At 28.5% G+C, this 21835-nt stretch overlaps 1 protein-coding gene across 2 annotated transcripts in view; it reads right to left on the bottom strand.

The window, feature by feature from the left end:
- Positions 1-21835, bottom strand: part of LOC139426087 (furin-like protease 1, isoforms 1/1-X/2) — a 192961-nt gene that overhangs the window by 39244 nt on the left and 131882 nt on the right. For both annotated transcript variants that reach the window (XM_087167959.1, XM_087167960.1), the window contains exons 4-6: positions 4998-5126; positions 2717-2793; positions 1358-1446 (exon numbers count right to left, since the gene is read on the bottom strand). In XM_087167959.1, coding sequence (XP_087024085.1) covers positions 1358-1446; positions 2717-2793; positions 4998-5126 — 295 coding nt within the window. The remainder of the gene's footprint in view (positions 1-1357; positions 1447-2716; positions 2794-4997; positions 5127-21835) is intronic.

Raw genomic sequence — 21835 nt, 5'->3', positions numbered from 1 at the left:
TCGTTTGATCTAAAGCGCTAAAAAATTTAGACCTCCACCAACTTTTTATTTTTTTATATATATTTTGCTAAAAATTTAAAAAATAATTTGTTGAATTTTTTGAGCCTAGCTAACCGAATATTACCATTAGGTTTCTTAAAAGTTACGACCTAAGCAAGTTCACCCTAATATCACTTATTATTTTCCACCATGCCTTAATTTAAATGCTCCAGTTCGTGCTTAAAATGCCTATTTTTTTGATGAATATTATGCGTAATGATTCTAAAATCCTGGTACAAACTTCGAGAGGAGGTAGGAAGCATCATGAGGATTAAGAATTGCACAGGAAACCATGACCGAAAATATCAGCAAACGTCGCTAGGGGTGCTTCTCTATTCTTAACTACGCATGCGCTTTAACAATTAAATTTACTTATCTAAATTATCTTAATTACATCATAATTCTATGTGTTCTAACAATTATTGTTAAAAATTGCATTAAAATAGACGCAAAAATAGCTGTTTTAAAGTAATTTAATGATTTGTCTAGCTTATAAATTAATTGCTGCATCTTTAAAATACGATTAAAAGCCCGATGCTGTACCAATTTAAACACAATTTTCGGTAGTGATAACTGGAATATTATTAGAATTAAGATGAAATTAAGATAATTTAGATAATAAGAGTACCTGATCAAAGGCAGGCTTAAAACCAGTTCGTTATAGGGAAGCGGCCCAAGAGTACCCGGATATTTACAGTCATGTAAACTAAATCATTATTTAAAATAAGCAGTCAAACCATCTTTTTGAAGTATTATATTCGATTTAAGCTAGTTATCTTCTGCACTGAGAAAAATAGCTTAAACACAACAACCAGAATTTGGTAGAATGTAATGTATTTCTGTCACTATGGGAACACTTAAAAACTCGGTAATTCTTACCGAAGAGCTTTGATAATGACTTTTGGTAAAACTATCAATGAAATATGGTTTCATAATGTGTGGTAAAATTCGGTAAATGTGGCATAATTTGGTAATTTTATCATGATATCTTAGAGCACGGCATAAAACCCCTTTATTCGGTTAAATTTACTTTTCAGTTTTGTGTTTCTTGCGAAGTGTGAGGTAATGAGAATTAGGATTTTGAAAACCAGAATTTCTGGTAAACAGTTACCATATGAACATAATTACCAAATGAATGGCTTAAATACCGTATATATTGGTTTTAATTGTCAAAATTATGTTGTTTTTTTTTATTTTACACAGTACTATACAGTACGGTAATGTTACCATTTTCTTCTCCGTGCATAAAAACTTAATTTTAATAAAAATACAGTAGTTTATGAGTTGATTAAGAAATTAAAAAAAAAATTAAACTTACCTCCTACTAAAGCATCATAGGCAACTCCAACTGAACAAATGCTGTTATTTGCGTTAGCCGCCACTTCACCAGCACATCTCGTACCGTGTCTGAAAATGATAAAACATTAGCTTCAGTAATAAAAGATAAAACATTATCATCATTTTTAACTAAAACCGCTATTTATTATTTAAAGTAATACAAATATCATTTTTAATTGAAACACCTAATCAAGAAGAAATGTTTACACTGTTAGTAATTCCTCGAAAAAAATGGTTAAATAGAAATTTATTTATATACGCATGTGAGACCTAGACAATGACCCGTGGAGATGAAAACATGATAGCTAGTTTTGAGAGAAAAGTACTGCGAAGCATTTTTGGTGGAATAAGTGAAAACGGTACCTGGTTTAGAAGATCAAATACGGAACTCTACAAAGCATATAAAGAACCTGATGTCATTAAATTTATCAAAATTCAAAGGATTAAATGGGCAGGCCACATTATAAGAATGGAGGATAGCAGGACAACCAAAAAAGTTTTCTGTGCCAGGCCAACAGGTACAAGAAAAAGAGGACGACCAAACCTAAGATTTTTAGACTGCCTTGAAAAGGACCTACAAATTTTAAAGATAATTAACTGGAGAACCTTGGCTAAGGGAAGAATGCCTTGGCATAGGCTTGTTGAGAAGGCCAAGGCCAATCCTGGGCTGTCGTGCCAATGAGAAGAAGAAGAAGCAATTTATTTAATTGTTATCTTACCATATTCAATCAAAACAGTCAGATAACTATAAATAAGATGGTATTCAAACTTTTATGAGTGAGAAAAAGCCTTTATTGATTGTTTTAACCTAAAACTGTTTAACAATCAAAATTCTATTGGTACCAACTAGGCTCACATTACGAAACCATTTTGTTCCGTGCAGCTGAGTACATACTGTAGCTGAGAGGGGTAATTGGTCTGTTTCATGACAGGTTTGAACAGGGGTTCGAATCCCATCTTTAACACAGCATTACTTTTCCCATTCCTTGAATACATGAATAGTGTCCTGCATTCTTCTGGACTAATAGAATACCAAACTATCAATCCCGCATAAATAGCGTAGCGTAAAAAGTTTTATTTTTATGATTTAGAAACTATGGTAGTTGTAAATGGTTACAAAAGCGTATGGTTTAGTATTCACAGATTTTTAACCTTCCCAGTTGTAAACAGTTTCAAAACCGTAAAGGTAAAGAAATGTTTCTAACCATAAACTTTCTGGTTAATCAGATGAACAGACTGCTGCCTGTTATTTTACCGTAATTTCAGAATAGGAATTCCAACAGTGTGATAAAATTTTATTTCATAAAAATTTTCGAATGCAAATCAGTTTCTACCTTACCTATTTGAATCAATGATATCGTATCGTGGTTGAGGATCGCCATCATGATTGTTTACATCATAGCTCGCATCTTTATCCTAAAAAGTATGTATAGAAGTTAAAAAATGGAATAATTAAATATAGAATAATTAAATATAGAAATTTAAATATCATCTTGAACTATTTCAAACAGTTTGTTTACTAGAGAACCATAAAAATATCAAACTAGAATAATTTATTAATTGTTTGAAATAAAATTAATTTATGCTTTAAATCAATGAAGTTTCATTAGTTTATGGCTCGAAAAGACAGCCAGTATTTATAAACATTGCAGTTGCCATTAAACACGGAATTTAATTAACTATGTTCTAGTGAAGTTTTCATTAGAAGTAATGATTAATTAGAAGTTGGTATTTGAAATAAAATAAATTTGAAAAAAAAAATGAATTTCAAATTTCTGTGAGGTTTTAATTTTTAGGAATATCGAAGAAGTTTCATATATCATACTGCAAAAAAATATCTTTCAAAGACATCTTGTATACAACAATAATTTACGTCACAAAAGTTACACTTTATTTCCTCTAATTGGGAATCGAAACTTATTTTGAAAATCTATCAAGTGAATACGTAAAGACGAAACAGAATTGCACAAATTTCAAAACATAAATATATATTTTTAACATTTTGGTAACTCCAACTCACTCAAAGTTAATCTAAACATTTGCTTTGATGTGTCTAGTATTTAGCCTAATATCTATGTTTATGTTAATTGCACTGCAAAATAAAATAATTATACAATGCAATTTCTAATAGAGAATCCTTACATACGATATTTATAAGATTATTTACGAATTTTATATAATATTTTCATTGAAAAAATTGATACTGCAAATTTTTAAGAATAATGATGATATTTAAACTGAAAAATAATGAACAATCTGAGTTAAACTGCGTTATATCAGATTCAATTTTGCAGTAAATTGTAAGTGTTTATTTTCGAACGATGGATTTATGTAACTGCATTTCATTAATAACCTAAACATAATTAAAACATAGTTTTTATAATAAGCAAAGTAAGATAGATGCAATCACAAGGACACACAATACTTCTAAAATGTTATAGTTATTTAGTTGTATAAATTATATTTGATATTATTTTTAGGACAAGAGATAAATGTAATCGAATTTTAGGAGTTTTGCTTTAAAATGTTGTCTTAAGAATGACATGCGTCTCACTAAAATAATACTGTCAAAAATCAAATTGCTGCATTATGTACTGGTAGTTTGGGTGTATAAACCGTATTCATTTTACCGTAAATCCATTTTTACTGTAAAATATTAAACCATAATTTTTACGGATTTACTTAGTTAGAGGGATTCAGTAAATTTGCGGTAATTATTATTGTAAAAATTACCAATTATCAAATTTTTTCCGTTACACGTTTTCGTAAAAATGCATTTTACGGTATAAAATACCGCCACCCTGAGAGCGGGTATATTTTACCGTAATTAGTCAGAATTTTCACAGTCTGGAAACTATATATATGCGATTATTTAAAATATAGATGGATAAACAATAATCATCCGTGAATCCTTTAAAGAGCAACGATAATTATCAACTCTCATCCTCTTATGTAATATAAAAAAATCGCATTGAACGTTGTTCTGAAATATTGAAAAGGCATGTAAAAAGACGATAAATCGTTCAACATAATTATCCATGTCTTTTCAACAATATTTGATAAACACAACTGTTAAACATTTTCATATTCTGCTGTACTCTTCCAAAACAAAAACAAAAACCTGCATATTTAAACATAAAGTAAAATTTTATTCTTTTTATGCAATTCATAAAAAAGTACCTTTCTTTACTTTACAATAAAATCATTTCAACTGAGGTCAATCGTAATACGACAAACAAGAAAAAATACAAACAGACAAAATTGAACTTTTAACGTATTTTACAGTAAAATTATTACAGTATAAGTACGATTGCCGTTACTAAGCTTATCTAAAATTTCAACGTGGTGATTTATACAGTTATTTCGAAATTTAAACGGACAATAAAAAAAACAGATATTTTAACATCGTTTTTATTTTATTTTAAGTATATATTTAAAATAAATTGGGATATTTGACTTAAATAATTTAAAATATCTTCCAAAGGCACTTTTAGCAAACAGAAACTGTGAAAATAAATCTTTACAATGAAATAAAACCACGTTTGTATACGGCCCTATGCTTAAACGTCTACAATGAAAACTAATCTTTAATGTTTAACAAATAGGATTGAAGATCTTACATAGTTCTTCACAATGTCTGGATGATCTTTTTCGAGTCCATCATCGAGAATTGTAACAACTATTCCTTTCCCAGTAACTCCTTGAGCCCAAGCATCTTGAACATTCATGTCTAGGCCTTCACCCCTATTCTGCAATAAAAAATAAAAAAAAAACATTAGCATGAACATAACTGAATAATACTGCACTTAAGTGATGCAAAGGATGATTTTGCTTCCGATGGTCATCTACAAATGATTTTATTGAAGTTGCTTTATTTGCACAACAAAATTACGAAATTAAAAAAGAAAGAGGGAGATAGTAAAAGTTTATGCTATAAACACACGAGTTCAGTGTTTTAGAAAAGGTTGGAGTAGCTACTTTAATTGGTTTTAAAGCTTATATATATATATATATATATATATATATATATATATATATATATATATATATATATATATATATATATATATATATATATATATATATATATATATATATATGTATATATATATATATATATATATATATATATATATATATATTTGTAAAACTAATTTTCTGTAACTAGCAACAAAAGATGATTGATAGATTTTAAGATGAATATTTCTTTTTTATACAAATCTCACGGTATCCACCACCATTTAACGCAACTTTTCATCATCGTCGTTGAACAGTCGACCTAGTTTTTGAGTTTATGACTACCAATTTACAACTCCGTAACCATGTCATTTTGAACTCAATCCAGAAGACAGGGAACTTTCGGATCAAGCACTGGGAGAAATTTGCCTTCATGGGGGACTTTTTGATGGAGCTAACCCGTATTTGTATTACATGTAGATGAAAACCCCGCAATGGGACTCGAACCCATGATCCTTCTTCCAATGAGGATATTTTAGGTCTCCATTGTGATCCTAGCGAGCCGTGTGCGGAATTATATCCACCAAGCGGATGACGAGATTGTATCTTTTCCTTATTTTATTTTATTTTCCCAATTTTTTTAAAAATTTCAAATTTGTGAATATTTTTAAAAGCATTTTTCTTAAATATTTTTTCTTATTTTATGAGTTCTATGTACCAACAGCTTATACACAATTAATGAAACTTATTATTATTATTCTTAAATTTCTTCGTTAATCTCTCTCTCCTTTTATAATTTTTGTCTTTATTATGTGTGTATTATATATATATATATATATATATATATATATATATATATATATATATATATATATATATATATATATATATATATATATATATATATTCATTTCTTTTTTGTAAAACATTATATTAGTGTTGTATAAAAGTTGTCCAACTAGCTTATAAAGATATAATATGAGGATTTAAATCAGAAACGAATAGCAACTAGAAATGTTCTATTTTTACTTTACAAGGAAGTCAAATCAAATTAGTTGTCTTACTTAAGAACGGAAGCGGCATTTGTAAAAGAACTTATCATTCTTCTAAATTGTATAAAAATAGACCGAATTATCAAAATAGATAATATGTAGCCGTGTGATCTTGAATCTATTTGATCTGAATGGGGTAATAGTTTTAAAACGCACGAGTAATTTAAAGGAATTCAGCTTCCAAAACTGCATATAATATTATCCTACATTTCATTATGTAACTTTTCATCTATTATCCATCAATGAAATTAAAAAACAATCTATTTTGTAAATCTTCTCTGAAATCTGAATTTCTCTTTAAGAAATTATCATGCATTTGTAACAAAAGTGGTCTATGTTAGGGAAAAAAATGTTTTTAATTTTATATTTATCCTTCAACTATATATTGATGTTCAAATTTATTTCGACTTATCTAATTTCTAATTTGAAAATGCAGAAGAGCTTTACATTCAACATTCCTTGGTTGAATTTCAAATTTAATTTACGCGGAAAATTAACAACTAAAAATTACGTAATTGTGATTTCTCAGAGTATAAACTGCATGCCAATATTTTTTTCGTGTTTGCAGTTTAGAAATAACAATTTTAGGATCATTAGTAAACATGTATATCATATCTGCCAAGAATAAAGGAAAAAACTAGAAATAAACCTAAATCCAACATGTCGAGACTAAGTTTAATAATATTCTATTTATTTAATCATTTATTCTCACAAAATAGTGAAAAAGGAGTCAAGAAGCAATAACTATTTTCTAAAGCTATAATTAAATGAACACTTAGTATGTTTTTTAAATGAAACCATATTTAAATGTTGGTGAAATTCAAATCTCTATCTTAAAAAGTGTTTAAAATAATTGAACAATGTTGTTATAATTTTTTTAAATAACTTGAATAAATATATTCAATTGTCAAAGCCAAAAATATTTTACATGTTATGTTTGTGAAAAATAGACACACCAATAAAATTGTATGTCAAAATTTTTTTTGTACCATTTAAAGTACACTATTTAAAGTAAAAAATGTTTAAATGTTGAATAAAGCGAGTCATAATAAAAAGGTTTAATTACTAGTGTTTCGCATTATAAATTATCTAAAACGCAACAAAATTACAAAAATGGATCTTCTTTAAAAAAAATTAATAGCGATTAAAAAATTTTTTATTTTAAGTCTCTTTTTAATAAATATTACAAAATTCTCGAAAAATTTATGTTCGTGACAGTGGATTCATGTATCGATAGATTGATGTGCCAATAAGTGCTTTTGACGGTTCTTCTACCTGTGACCATGGGGTTACTGATGCTCAGTTCACCAGAGGTTTTTGCCCACTTAGTCGAGGCTCTCATTTGCTCCGCTTTTTTTTCTTCTCCTTCTTACTTCTTTTTTCTCTTTTTGATTTTCTTCAATAGTTTTAGTGGATATAAAAGATCTGAAGCTAATTTGTATAAATCTTACATTGACTAAATTAACTTCATTATAGTGTTGTATATTTTATTTTATTTTACCACTGTCCTTGAACAGCAGACCTAATTTCGAGTTTACGACACTCAATGTTTAACTCCTCTGCCTTGTAATTTTGAACCAGATTTCTAAAAGACAAGGGAACTCCTGGATCAAATATTGGAAGAATTTGGCCTTTATGGAGGACATTTTTTATAGACCCGCAGTTACGTTGCATGGAGAGGAAAACCACAAAAGCCTCCCACGATTACCCTCATGGCAAAAGCACTATAACCTATGATCCATCTACCACTGAGAATATTTTGCGTCAGCACTGCGGTTGGTGCGAGCCGGGTGCGGAGTTTGTATCGACCAGCCATTGCTGGGGTTCGAACGTAGGCACCTCATTGGAAGGCGAACGTTTTATCCCCTGAATGTTGCGTACAAGCAATTCTCTGGAGAATTTTACCGAATTATTTTCAATGATTATGCTGACTGACTTGTTCGTTGCTTACACTGAATTCTTGGGGAACTCTATAATGTTAAGAAGCCAATAAATGTTAATTATTATTTTCCAAGCAATTTTCTTCTCGACTATACAATCCCTCCTTTTTCTCGGCTTTCTCAGCTATACCCGTTATTGCGAGTGGTTTGGAGTTATAATCTTTACTGGAGTTCAGTAGTTTTCCCGAAAAACGCATAAATTTAATTAAAAATCCACACTACGGTAAAAAAAAAATTTCTCAAACTATTTAATATATTCATAAAACTTAAAAGCTCTGGTTGTGTTAATTTTCCATGCTCCTTTGACTCAATAAAGCGTTTTAATAATATTCAACATTTAATACATCCCAAATTACGAAAGAACTTCCGAATTCGGCTGCAACTCTTCAACTCCAACGCTATGTTTCATTTTTAAATGCCTTTCCTCATCTCATCCAGCCTAGCACTTTGATCAAAATCATTTCGCGGAGAGCGATTCATCGATTGCTTTATTTAAAAGAACATTTTTCAAAAGCGGGGAGACGGTGGCTCCTTTGACGCTAATTAAGATAAAATGATGCATCAAAAATGTGTGACGCTTTCGTGCTTCGCTGACTTAGATAATGACAAGATGGGATCTTCCCAATGAATATTAATGGAAATACACCTACTCTGTTAATACAATTTCAACTAAAATTTGATTAACATGTGTTAATGTTTTGAAGTACTTAAAACATCAAAGGCTTTAAGTTTACCGGGTCATCATATGATTGCGAACTAATAGTTATTTTATGAAAGGAATGCAAACTAAAAGGTTATAAGCATTACTTTTAGAAATCCTACTATATGAATAATTTAGAAAGATTGATCCTGAATAATATAACTAACTGCAGGAGTATGGAATTTCACTTTATTTATAGTAATAAAATTTTAATGGTAATAAATATAAATCAAAAGGATAAGGTAAGATTTTGAAGGTACGATAAGCAATAGAGTGAAGCGTTTTTGCTTTTAAAGCTCATTAATAACCAAAAAGTTAAAAATGTATGTATTTAACTTATTGCTTATGCATGATACAAAGTTAATAAACATTCAAATTTCTCCTATTGGTTATACAAAGACTTTTAAGTTTTCTGGGTCACCTAACACCGGCAAAGTAATAGTTATTTTATGAAAGGAACACGAGAATTACAAACTAAGAAGTTATAAACATTGCTTTTGGAAATCATACTGTTTAAATAATTTAGAAAGATTGATACCGAATAATAAATATAACTGCCGTAGTATGGAATTTGACTCTATCTACCTAAATAAGATTTCAGTGATCATAAATATGAATAATAAGAATTTGATACCGAATAATAAATATAACTGCCGTAGTATGGAATTTGACTCTATCTACCTAAATAAGATTTCAGTGATCATAAATATGAATAATAAGAATTTGATACCGAATAATAAATATAACTGCCGTAGTATGGAATTTGACTCTATCTACCTAAATAAGATTTCAGTGATCATAAATATGAATAATAAGAATTTGATACCGAATAATAAATATAACTGCCGTAGTATGGAATTTGACTCTATCTACCTAAATAAGATTTCAGTGATCATAAATATGAATAATAAGAATTTGATACCGAATAATAAATATAACTGCCGTAGTATGGAATTTGACTCTATCTACCTAAATAAGATTTCAGTGATCATAAATATGAATAATAAGAATTTGATACCGAATAATAAATATAACTGCCGTAGTATGGAATTTGACTCTATCTACCTAAATAAGATTTCAGTGATCATAAATATGAATAATAAGAATTTGATACCGAATAATAAATATAACTGCCGTAGTATGGAATTTGACTCTATCTACCTAAATAAGATTTCAGTGATCATAAATATGAATAATAAGAATTTGATACCGAATAATAAATATAACTGCCGTAGTATGGAATTTGACTCTATCTACCTAAATAAGATTTCAGTGATCATAAATATGAATAATAAGAATGAGGTAAAATGTAGAAGGTAGAATAAACAATATTGTGAAGTTATTAGTTTTTATAGCTCATTAATAACGAAAAAGTTAAAAATCTATATGTTATTCAAACTTAAACCAAAATCTGGAATAATTACATATTATATTATAAAGTGTTTTTAAAAATATATATGTAAGCATATAGAGAAAATGTATTGCATTTAACAATTATTTTAAAGCATAAAATGCACATTGCATTTTTTTGTGTATCAGGTTATTTACACAAAAGTTAAAATTGTGTTTTAATGTTAATAAATAATAGCTAAGTTAACACACTAAGTGAGATTGAGAGAAACTCAAATTTTATCAGTTGTTTAAAAAACATAACTTCTCATAAACATAACTTTAAAATTATATATTAAAATATAATTTATATTACATAATATATAAATTATATTGTATCTTAACATGCAATAGGCTCTTACTATATATTATTGAAAGATATATTAAGAGCTTAATATCAAGATGCTTTTATCCACGAATTAAGCAAAGTCTTAAATATTTAGAAACAAGGTTTCCTAAGGCACCGTATCTACACATGCCTGCTTAAAAACCTATTTTTAAACCTATTTACATAGATGGAAGCTTAGAAACTAAAATTTAAATTTTACATTGTAATTTAGTCACTTGTAATTTAACAAAAATTAAAAAAGCAAACAAACAAAGCTTGCATTCTACACTGTAGAAAATTACTGGTAAAAGACAAATTACGGTCAAAAGTAGAGGTACCATTATTTTTTACCTTAAAATCCATTTATACTGGAGCATGTTACGAAACAAATAATCTAATGTACTGTAATTTTAAGAGCAATCGTAAAATCACTAAATCACCCTAATTAAATAAATATTACTCTAAAAATTATGGTGTAATAATTAGCCGTACAAAATTTGTTTTACTGAAAAAATAGATTTTACGGATGATGCACCCATAGTGCCAGTAATTTTTGCAGTAATTTGATCTGAAATTTTTACATTACGGATACTTAATGTATTTTTCAATGCATAAAACGCTGTAAGTAATGAAAGCGCTTTTATCATAAATTTTTTTCACCTTGTGATGTAGAGAAACTATTGAAATTTAACAGCGATTTATTACACCCTAGCTAAATTTAAGATATAATACAGGTACTTATTTAAAAGAGTATTAGTTAGAAGATCCGATGCTTAATAAACAATTAATTAACTAAATAGAAAGGTTAATTTCAAAAGTAAAACATAACAAAAATCCACTCTACTTATAAATAAGCAAAATATTACCATAGATTTTACGTTATAAAAATTACCGTAAAATCCCTGAATCGCTCTAATTAAATTAATATCTCAATAAAAATTATGATGTAATAATTTGTGGTAAAAAATGATTTACGGTAAAATGGATTTTTAGGATGATGCACCCATAGTGCCGGTAATTTTTACTGGAATTTAATCCGGAATTTTTTACATTGTAGATACTTAATGTGTTTTAATGCATAAAAGGCTCTAGGTAGATATTTAATGTGTTCTAATGCATAAGTAATGAAAATGCTATAAGTATGATATAGAGAAACTATTAAGATTTAGTAGAGATTTATTATATCCTTACTTAATTTAGGGTACAAAATAGGTTCTTATTAATAAGAGTACTAGTTAGGAGATAAGAGTCTTAATGTAGAGTATAACATAACAGAAGAAATTCAGAAGAACAGAACATAGCAGAAGGAAATTCAGAAGAAGAGAACATAACAGAAGAAATTCAGAAGTAGAGAACATAACAGAAGAAATTCAGAAGAAGAGAACGTAACAGAAGAAAATCAGAAAAGGAGAATATAACGGATGAAATTCAGAACAGGAGAACATAACAGAAGAAATTCAGAACAGGAGAACATAACGGAAGAAATTCAGAAGAAGAGAACATAACAGAAGAAATTCAGAAGAAGAGAACATAACAGAAGAAATTCAGAAGAAGAGAACATAACAGAAGAAATTCAGAGGAAGAGAACATAACAGAAGAAATTCAGAAGAAGAGAACATAACAGAAAAAATTCACTCTACTTATAAATAAACAAAGCCCACACTAAAAATGAAAAAAAAAATAAAGTTAACTATCAAAAGTACTAGAAGGCAGCGTTATTCTTAAATGTCACATTTAAAAATAAAACAATTGCAGGTACATAGCAATAAGAGTACTAATTCAGAAATGAGAAACTTAATATACAGTACTTGTTAATAAGAATTTCTTATCTAAACGGAACTAAGTTAATTATAACAATATAGCATAACAGAAGAAATTCATTCTACTTATAAATAAACAAAGCTCGCACTAAAAATGAAAAAAAAAATCTAGTTAACGATCAAAAGAAGGCAGCGTTATTCTTAAATGTCACATTTAAGAATAAAACAAAATTTAAGGTGTATATAATGTATTTCTGTAATCAAATCGACTCGTATACATTTTACTCTCAACGTAACACGAAATGTGAAGGAAATGGCTTTTCCATGTTCTTCGTCGGAAAAAAAAGACAGATCGAATAAATGTAAGACCGGTCAAGAGGTGGTGTCTATGCGCCTGACCTGTAGTTCATTTTCTTCTTCCATCAAACTATTCAATACATTCTGTTTTGATTTTTTCCCGTCAAGCCTTTCTACGGTTTTCCATTTTCTCCAAGAAAATAAATGGATGTGGGGCAAATGTGCGCTTCAAGGCCTTGATAGGGAGAACTATTTCTTCTGCAGAGTTGATTTCAGTTTCGACATGGTAAAATAAAATACAGGGGAGATTTTTATTCTTGGATGAGCCCACACATTTAAATGCAAATATAGAGATTTTATTCCCCCTTTTCCATCAAAATCGGAATAAACTTCATATTGTTAACATGTAACATATGAATGATGATTTAGAAAGAAAAGGTTTTTTAAGTTAAGCAGAATAAAAACTATTTGAGGGGAGATTTTTCTACATACCATTTAAACATTAAGTTAATTATGGTATTTCCTCAACAAAACTTACTTTCCAGAATATATTTCAGTTAAGCATATATTCATGTTAAGTATTTTAAATATGTGTATTATGTGAATACTATTTCTTTTAGCATAATTATAAGGATGAGTGTAAAGGAAACATAATAAGATAAATGAGTTTAAAAGGTGAACACTAAAAATAGTATTTTGCATAATGCACTTAATCTTTATAAAAAGTTTTGATTTCATGACTGGATCTTCACATTCTAAGTTTTATATTTTAAATGACCTCTACCCCCACCATCTTTTAAGTTAAATTTTTGATTTTCGTATTTTCCATGTTTTTTCTCTCTTTCTTTCGGTGTTTCCTAAAAATTGAAAGTTAGATTTTCATTTGACAGCACTGTATCCTTCAAAAAACGTACATTAATACACTATACTATGCTATACTATACTAGATTACATTTTCATTATATTGTATTAAATTATTTGAATTAAGTTGATCTGTGAAACTGATTCATAAAAGTTATTCATATATCAGGAAAATATTCAAAGTCTTATAAGGAGTTAATAAATATTAATATTTTTTTCCTTCGTCTCCTTTGTCATTTTCAAAAACAAATAATTAGAATGTATAAAGATAACTCTTTTCGCTATAATGAGTTTAGTGCAATATCATTTAATTACATTACATCGTCAAAATTCTGGAGTAAAAATTTCAACATACAATTCAGCAATAAATACAATTTCTTTCAATTCAATACAATTTCAACAATAAAATAAACATCTGATTGTAACTGAGCCAAATAGAGTTTATCAATATATTTTATTTTATTATGAACAGCTGAACCAAATCTATCAATGTTTAACTCTGAAGCATTGTAATTTTGAATCTAACTCAGACGACAAACGAACTCCTGGATCAAGCACTAGGACAAACTAGCCTTCATGGAGGACTTTTTGATGGAACTAATCCGCATTTGCGTTACACGAAGAGAAAAACCACGAAAACCTCCCACTGCTACCCAGACGATAAGGAGATTGTAACTCATGATCCATCTGCCACTGAGATTATTTGATATCAACATTATGTTCACTGCAGACCGGTCTTGGATTTGAACCCGGGTTACCTCATTGGGAGGTGAATGCTCTATCCTTTGAGCCATCGCGGCTTAGTGTATCAGTATAGTGAGCATCTTATGAAACCACTTAGCTCCTAGAAACTGCAAATATAATTTAGCTGAGATGTGTCAATCTCATGACCGGCTGAACACGAGTTCGAATCCAAGTGAAATTTAGAAAATTAGCTACAATGCTTATTCGCAATAATACAGAACCAGCTTAATATTAATTAAGTAATTTACATGCAAGGACATTTATTTCAGCTATAATTATAGCTTGAATGCTTGCTACATGCTATTATCTAATTTTGATCTTTCCAAGAATAAGGCTTAAAAACCGAACACTTTTTCTCTTATCAGAATGGCATAAAATATCACTGTTTTCAGTATTTCGCCAATGAACGCCATTTTTAGCCAACCTGCGAAAGTACTGAATTTTATATCCTAAGATCCTATCTCGTTTTCCAATGCTCTTCTTTGAGTAACGATCAGCCAAAATGGAGCAGCTCCATATCTTTCCGTAAAATAACGCTACTCTATGGTTATTTAGTTTATTTGTTTATTTTTTACTTAATGGCGGAGAACCTGGAGGTGATAAATTATATTGTTCGACGCGGCGCTCTTATTTGACGGCTAAACCTTGGAATTGTCTCCGTTTTACGAGGAATATTGTAAATGAAGAGATCGGCTTGGGAAATATGATAAGGATGACTTTATTTTATTGTTCAAGCTTTTGAAACATTACGATGCACTAAATAAAAGCTCGACAAAGAAGCAAAAACGAAATTTCCCGTGCAACTTGGCGGAGTGAAACTAAATGTGTTTCGTTTACGGTAAATTGCCGTTTTGATGATTCAACAGAAACAAAATAAAAGAACATATTTTCAAGTTTTGAATGCTAAGAAAAGAAGGAGCAGATGCATTTAAAAGAATGCTTAGTCAGATATAAAAATATTATTTTTGAAAAATAGTCGGTAAGAAAATGTTATAATTTTTTTTTAAGAAAGTAAATCGAGTTCGCATTTTTCAGTACAGTAATGTGTCTTATTTGTTTGCAAAATGAGGAATTAATTTCTAAAATGCTAATAAAACATGAATCCTCATTTCCTTTCAAATAAATGGAAACTTTACAGATTTTTAATCTTTTTTTCGGTATTTTAAGTTTGAAACTAGTAGTTCCAGATATTTTCGTCGATAAGTACCAAGAATATTCATTTTATTAGGAACCAAGCAATTTATCAATATTTTTTCTGGTGATAATTTTTTGCTGCTAAAGTTAAGTTTATCAGCAGAATTTACTAACCAAACCTATCTCCATTGGAATTTACTAACAAAAAAAGAAAAGATTATTTTTAAAATATTTTAAAATTAGGCTTAATGTCAAATAAATTAATTCTCATGCCAGAAGTGGCAAATTATTTAGCTCTGAAATAGTTTTTGGTTTTTTTACAAGCAGAAAATAAATAAAATACACTGAAATATAGTTTAAAAAAAGTACTTAAAATAGTTATGCTTAGTTTGTAGGAACATAAATTCTTCATTCCTTAATCAGGGAAAAATAATTTAATTTTATGAAGAAAAGATTTAAATAAACACGCGGTGAAGTAGACTTTAATTTTGATACTTTCAAATGCATAATATTAGGATATACATTGAATTTTTTAACAATATTTTTTTTAAAAATATTAAAGTCATAACAAAAAATGGTGCTGACTTTCTTCTTGCACAGGAAGTAGTTTTCAAAAACAATATTCAAAAGATGAACGTAATGAAATAAATCGCGATCTCGGAAACTTTAACCTCACTTTCAATGTTAAATTACTATGTTCATAAGATAAGCTTAATGTAGTTAAACATAAAAAAGGAAAATCATTTAAATATCAGATGGTAAAAAAAATAATGAAGAAAATATTAATTTTCAAATGAATTCTTGTATGAATATGAGCTTTCAAAATAAATTATAATGATTAGGAAATAATAAGTGATTTTACGTCATTCTACTCATAAATTATCTAAAATGGTGTTAGAATAAGTTCTTAAGTTTCAAAATCCGTCACAAATAAAGAAAAAAGTTTCCACGAATAAATTTTCACCACAATGTTTAATGAATTTATAGAAACCTATAAATATTTTGTTGAACAGAGATAAATTCTACTTCTTTTTCGTATACAGCCTATAATAATCTTTTACGTCATATGAAATTTAAGAGGCAATTTTGCTCAACTCAATCATTCGAATTCTTTTCCTAAAAAATAAGATTTTTTTGACGTCAATTACAAGTTTCAGCTGTTGTAGTCTGACCTAGACTTTTAACCTTGATTAAACTCAGTAATTATCTGTCTTATTCTCAGTTCCTGATGTAATGTAGCGTTTAACAAAAAGAACTCTCTCCCTCTCAAATAGAGCATAACTAAATATTTAAAATGCGATAACTGAATAAATTGTTTTCTCTCGCAGAGCACACAGCGAAGAATCAGAATCAGATAATATCAGAAGCGAAATATTAAGTTCAAGCAATTAATGAAGAAAAGAACCGCCAATGATTCACACAAATAATAATGTTGCTATTACTGTGATAAACACTTTTTAAGATGAGCTAAAAAAATTGCGTAAAATTAACAAAAATAATTGTTTGATCTGTAGATGTTTGCTATAAAGTCGCGTTTTTTTAACAATGGAACAGTCAAATTACCAATGAATGTGCCGTCAATTTATTTATTTATTTGATTTAAACAGAGGCATAATTCTATGACCATGTCTAAAATGGCATAATTCCTCTTACCGTCCAATGTTTATGCTAGCTGTAACTATCTACGTACACTAATCAAAATAAAAAACGGGCAACCCTGAATAATTTTTGATTTAATGATCGCATCTTTACGCTCCAGGACTCAATTTTCATGGTTATTAACTAGTGCAGACGATATTTTAACTAATGAAATTCGACACTAAAATTGGCATTTTCACTGAATAAACATACCCTTTTAAGACGGAAATCTGGAAAATATCTACTCTCCAAACCAATAGTTTGGTTAGGAGAGCTGTCTAAAGTTTCTACCAAGTAAAGTTAATTTTACTTTTTGCGCAAGCGAATTGAAAAATTTTTGCCAACAATTATAAAATTTGTTCATCCAAAGATATTTCCATGCAAAAATATAACTTTTAGTAATTTTTTTATTATTTTCTCCAATTATAGTAGAAAAATTTTGAATTGTAAGTACATGATTATTTACCCCATTTTAAAGAATGCATGTTAGATGGCAAATTACGCTCAAGATTTTTATTTTGTCATTTAAAAATAAATTTTTAAAATGAAGTAAAAAAAATTTATGCCTTTCAATACAAAATTTTTACTACGCAAAATTTCTCAAAATTTGGTTCGCACTGCTATGGAGACTATAATTACCCAGATTGCGGCTACCCCCAATACCTTAGGGGTCCGAAATCTGAATCAGTTAAAAAATACATGCTTATTTAGAGAAAGTACGAGTATTTAGAGAAAGTTTTCATGTCTATTTTTGTAACATAAAATATCGTCTGGACTAATTAATTAGTATATTTTGAGGTCGCCCTCTCAAACCATAAAATGTGAGTCCTAGAACGGGAATATCTCATTATTAGATTAAAAGTTAATCAGAGTGGTCCTTTTTAATTTGGTGCACTGTACACACATATAACATTATTTATCAGATAATTTTCTTCCAGCATTTAAAATACTTTGCTAAGAGAATTCCCCTTAATTTTGTTTAGATTATGAATGCATGTAATTAACTATGCATAAGTTGAGTAAAATTCGATTAATAAAAGAAGAGGTGGAAAAACAGAACACTTTAAAGTTGTTTCCATTCTCATTTTAATTTAATTTAACCATTCTTCAAAAAAATCGAAACATTACTTATATTTTAAAAATGTTATTATTCCTTAAAGAAAAAAATTACTTTTTATTCTTTATTATAATTTTAAAAAATTCTACTACATATTTAATTATTTTTTATCAAGTATAAAAGTTTTTTTTTTCAAATTTGCAAAAAATTATGATTTATTATACATCAATATTTTTACTGTGTTGCAGTCTACAAATTACTTGTTAAAAAAGTCGTTATACCTATAAAAACATTAAAATTGTATATTTTAAGTATTAAAACTTCTTATCAGGATTAGTGCATTAAATCATTCCAAAAACTAGTTAAAGAGTTTCATAATATTAATAGAAACAGAAATCAAACAGCACTTACATTGAAATCCAATGCCATACAACTAAAACTACTGCTGGATTTCACAAAATTTAGTATGCATCTGCATCCTATTTCTATTAAAAACAACTTTACTCTTTACAATTATGTTTTCAAATTTCATTTACCCTATTTATACCCTATTTATTTATAAATTTCATTTACTCTATTTATCAAATTTCATTACTTTATTTTATTTCACAATTTTTAGAGACTAAAATTTGTCGTAGAAGTTAAACGTTTGACAACTTTCTGTGAAACAGAATTTTCACTCATTTAATCATTCATTTATTCTTTCATTCATTTATTGTGAAATTAAGTTATTTTATTAATATTATTTTTAATTGTAAAACTAAATACAATGTAAAATGAATGCTTACTGTCATAATCAAAAATGTTTTATACGAATTTTATGAGACTTCGACGGGAAAATAAAAGTTGATTAACGGGTGATTCGAATTTCGATAAACTTTCACAATTGCTGAATTAACTTTAAAAAATATCCTCATTCAGCACGTGACTCATTCAAATTTTCATTGACCATAAATAATTTTTTAATCTTCTTTAGATACAAACTGCGACTTGCATTAATATGGCTCTGAATAATTATAATAAAATTTCGTGGAGGTTATCTATTTCCTAAAACCTCCGTCAAATGCACCTGTTCCCTTAATTTTAGTTTAATCTTTATTGCACCGTAATATTTTTCATCCATCAGACTAATGAGAATTTAACGCTTATGACCAAGAGAATGATGAATTAGTGAGCGACTTCTCGTGGCTATCGCAGGAGGAATGATGGACGGTCTTGATTTAAAACCAGACAATTATACTGTTATGCGTACAATTTAATGCACATATTTTGTTAAATAGTGTAAGAGTTTTAAAATATTAAACTTTATTTGTTACGGGTATGCTATGATTTTAAAGAAATTAAGTATTTAAAAAAAATTAAATCGCATCACTACATGCTTTTAAACCGACACATGTTTACTCATGTCCTAAAATACACTCTCGGAAAAATATCTCTTACTTTCGACAATTCAGCAATCCTTGTGCAGTATTTCGTTAATTTTGAGAATCATTTTGTCACGAAATCACGTGATTTTTGCGCGACTTACATGAATTACAAATATATGAGGAAAATTTTTCCTCTACTTGAAACCTCATCGCAGTGCATTGTGGGGGATTTTTGAATGAGCCGACCGGCCTGGATGAGGTCAAAGAGTTGGCTTCGTATTCGGAAGATTTGGGTTCGAACCCCGCTTGCTTGGGTCTCTCTGTTCTATCTGTTCTTGTTGTGTTGAGCCACCTATATGGTGCCCACGTTATTAAATTATTAAAAAAGTTACATACATAAGGGAAGTTTTTTTTTTTCTTTAGAAGAAAAGTATGACAAAATAATTTGATAAAATTTTTTTCCTCGGAGAAGTGATGATAATTATTTCGTTACTTCGTCGAAATTTTTGGTAGGAGCATATATCAGGAAATGGTTTAGTCAAAAACGAAGAAGGTTTCATGATACTTGAGTAATCATTTTTTACAGTGTAGAAACATGAAATTTACAGTTTATTTTCATTTTTATACTTTGAACTATTTTTAGTCCAAAAAAAATAACTTTAGTGCTGTTGAATCCTAATATTCTAGTTATTTATAAGTCATGAAAATTAGTTTTTAAAGAGGAAAAATACGTTACATAAAAACAGAAGAAGAAACGCTTTTTTAAGAATATGTTATTGAATATAAATATATTTATTACCTCATTCAGTCATGAATTAAACAAACTTAAAGACAAAAAATTAATTTGCTAATAATTTGATATTTTTTGAAGCATTTTTACATTGTTTTAGGAATTAACCATGATTTTAGGAATTAACCATGATTTGGCGGAGATTAAAATATTTTCGTATTTCGCGTGCTTAGAGATATGCCGTAAAAATAGATTTAAGTGCTTGGCCATGGCCCAAATATTCTTAGCATAAATCTATTCTAACGTATTTAGGAAAGGAAAACTAAAAATTATTGTTACAATAATAATTAGCTAACTTTTGATTCTTATGTAAACAGTCATTCCTATAACATGTTGTTAGTCGAAACACCCAACTTATTCATTATTATATTCTACAACTACAACTACAATTACAACTACAAGACAACTACAATTACAACTCAAAATGATATAAGAACAATGGATTTTTTTAAACCTTAATTTTAAAAAAAAATCGAACGAAAAGAACTCAGTTAAAAAAAATAATTTTTAATTTATATAAAGAATATAATGTGTTTTAGGATGAAAAAAAAATCTAAACAATAAAACGTTTTTGTGCTTCTTCTCTTTCTAAAATCCTTACAAACATTTACCAAACTTTAAATGATAGTTGCCTTCCCCGTCTCCTATCAGTGGAGCTGGTTTTGTAACTTGAACCCACTTCTACTCCATCTTTAGCCTTAACCCTAATTCCATTTCGGAATGTAAGTATTATTTATTTGTAATGATGATAAACGCTGTCATTAAATTACACCGTGCACCGCTAATTATAAAGTAATCATAAGCATTGCAGAGATTTGGCTAACTTATGAGAGTGATCAGCTTTGTGGCTTTTCTGGAATAGATTGCAACAATTATGCATCCAGACTTAAGTTAGCTTTCATATAATATATGCGCTTTATTCACCATAGCAACAATTAATTTTGAAGGCTAAGTAAATTCCTCCCCTTTCTAACAGAATATAGTAGGAATATATATTAAAGTTTCGTAAAATGAACTGGAATGTATATATAGCTTTCACTTAGGTTACAAAATTTATGACTTTTCAGATGAAAAAAAATATGCCTTACTTTTTCTTAGCAATTATATGAACGTTTTTATCACAATTTATTTTACTCAGTTAAATGAAAACTAAAAGAACATGCAAAAAAAAGATAGCGAAAATTAAGAATTAGCGTGCTTCAGAGACTGAGATTTACTTTCTGCAATGGCCTCCATTTTCACCTTACATGAAATCCTAAAATAATTTTCATGAGGATTTTAAAAAAGGATATTCCAATTGGGTTATGCTTGATTTTATTTTGAATCGGCATTGAACATCCAACCCAATTCTGAGTTTGCGACTCCGTAGCCTAGTAGTAATTTTGAACCCAACTCAGACGACAATAGAACACCTTGATCAAGCATTGAGACAAACTATATTTGT

Source organism: Parasteatoda tepidariorum, chromosome 7 (genome assembly GCF_982258835.1).
Source record: "Parasteatoda tepidariorum strain Cologne lab strain chromosome 7, Ptep-v5.0, whole genome shotgun sequence".
In the NCBI taxonomy this organism is placed as follows: domain Eukaryota; kingdom Metazoa; phylum Arthropoda; class Arachnida; order Araneae; family Theridiidae; genus Parasteatoda; species Parasteatoda tepidariorum.
This window is presented reverse-complemented; position numbering and strand designations above follow the sequence as displayed.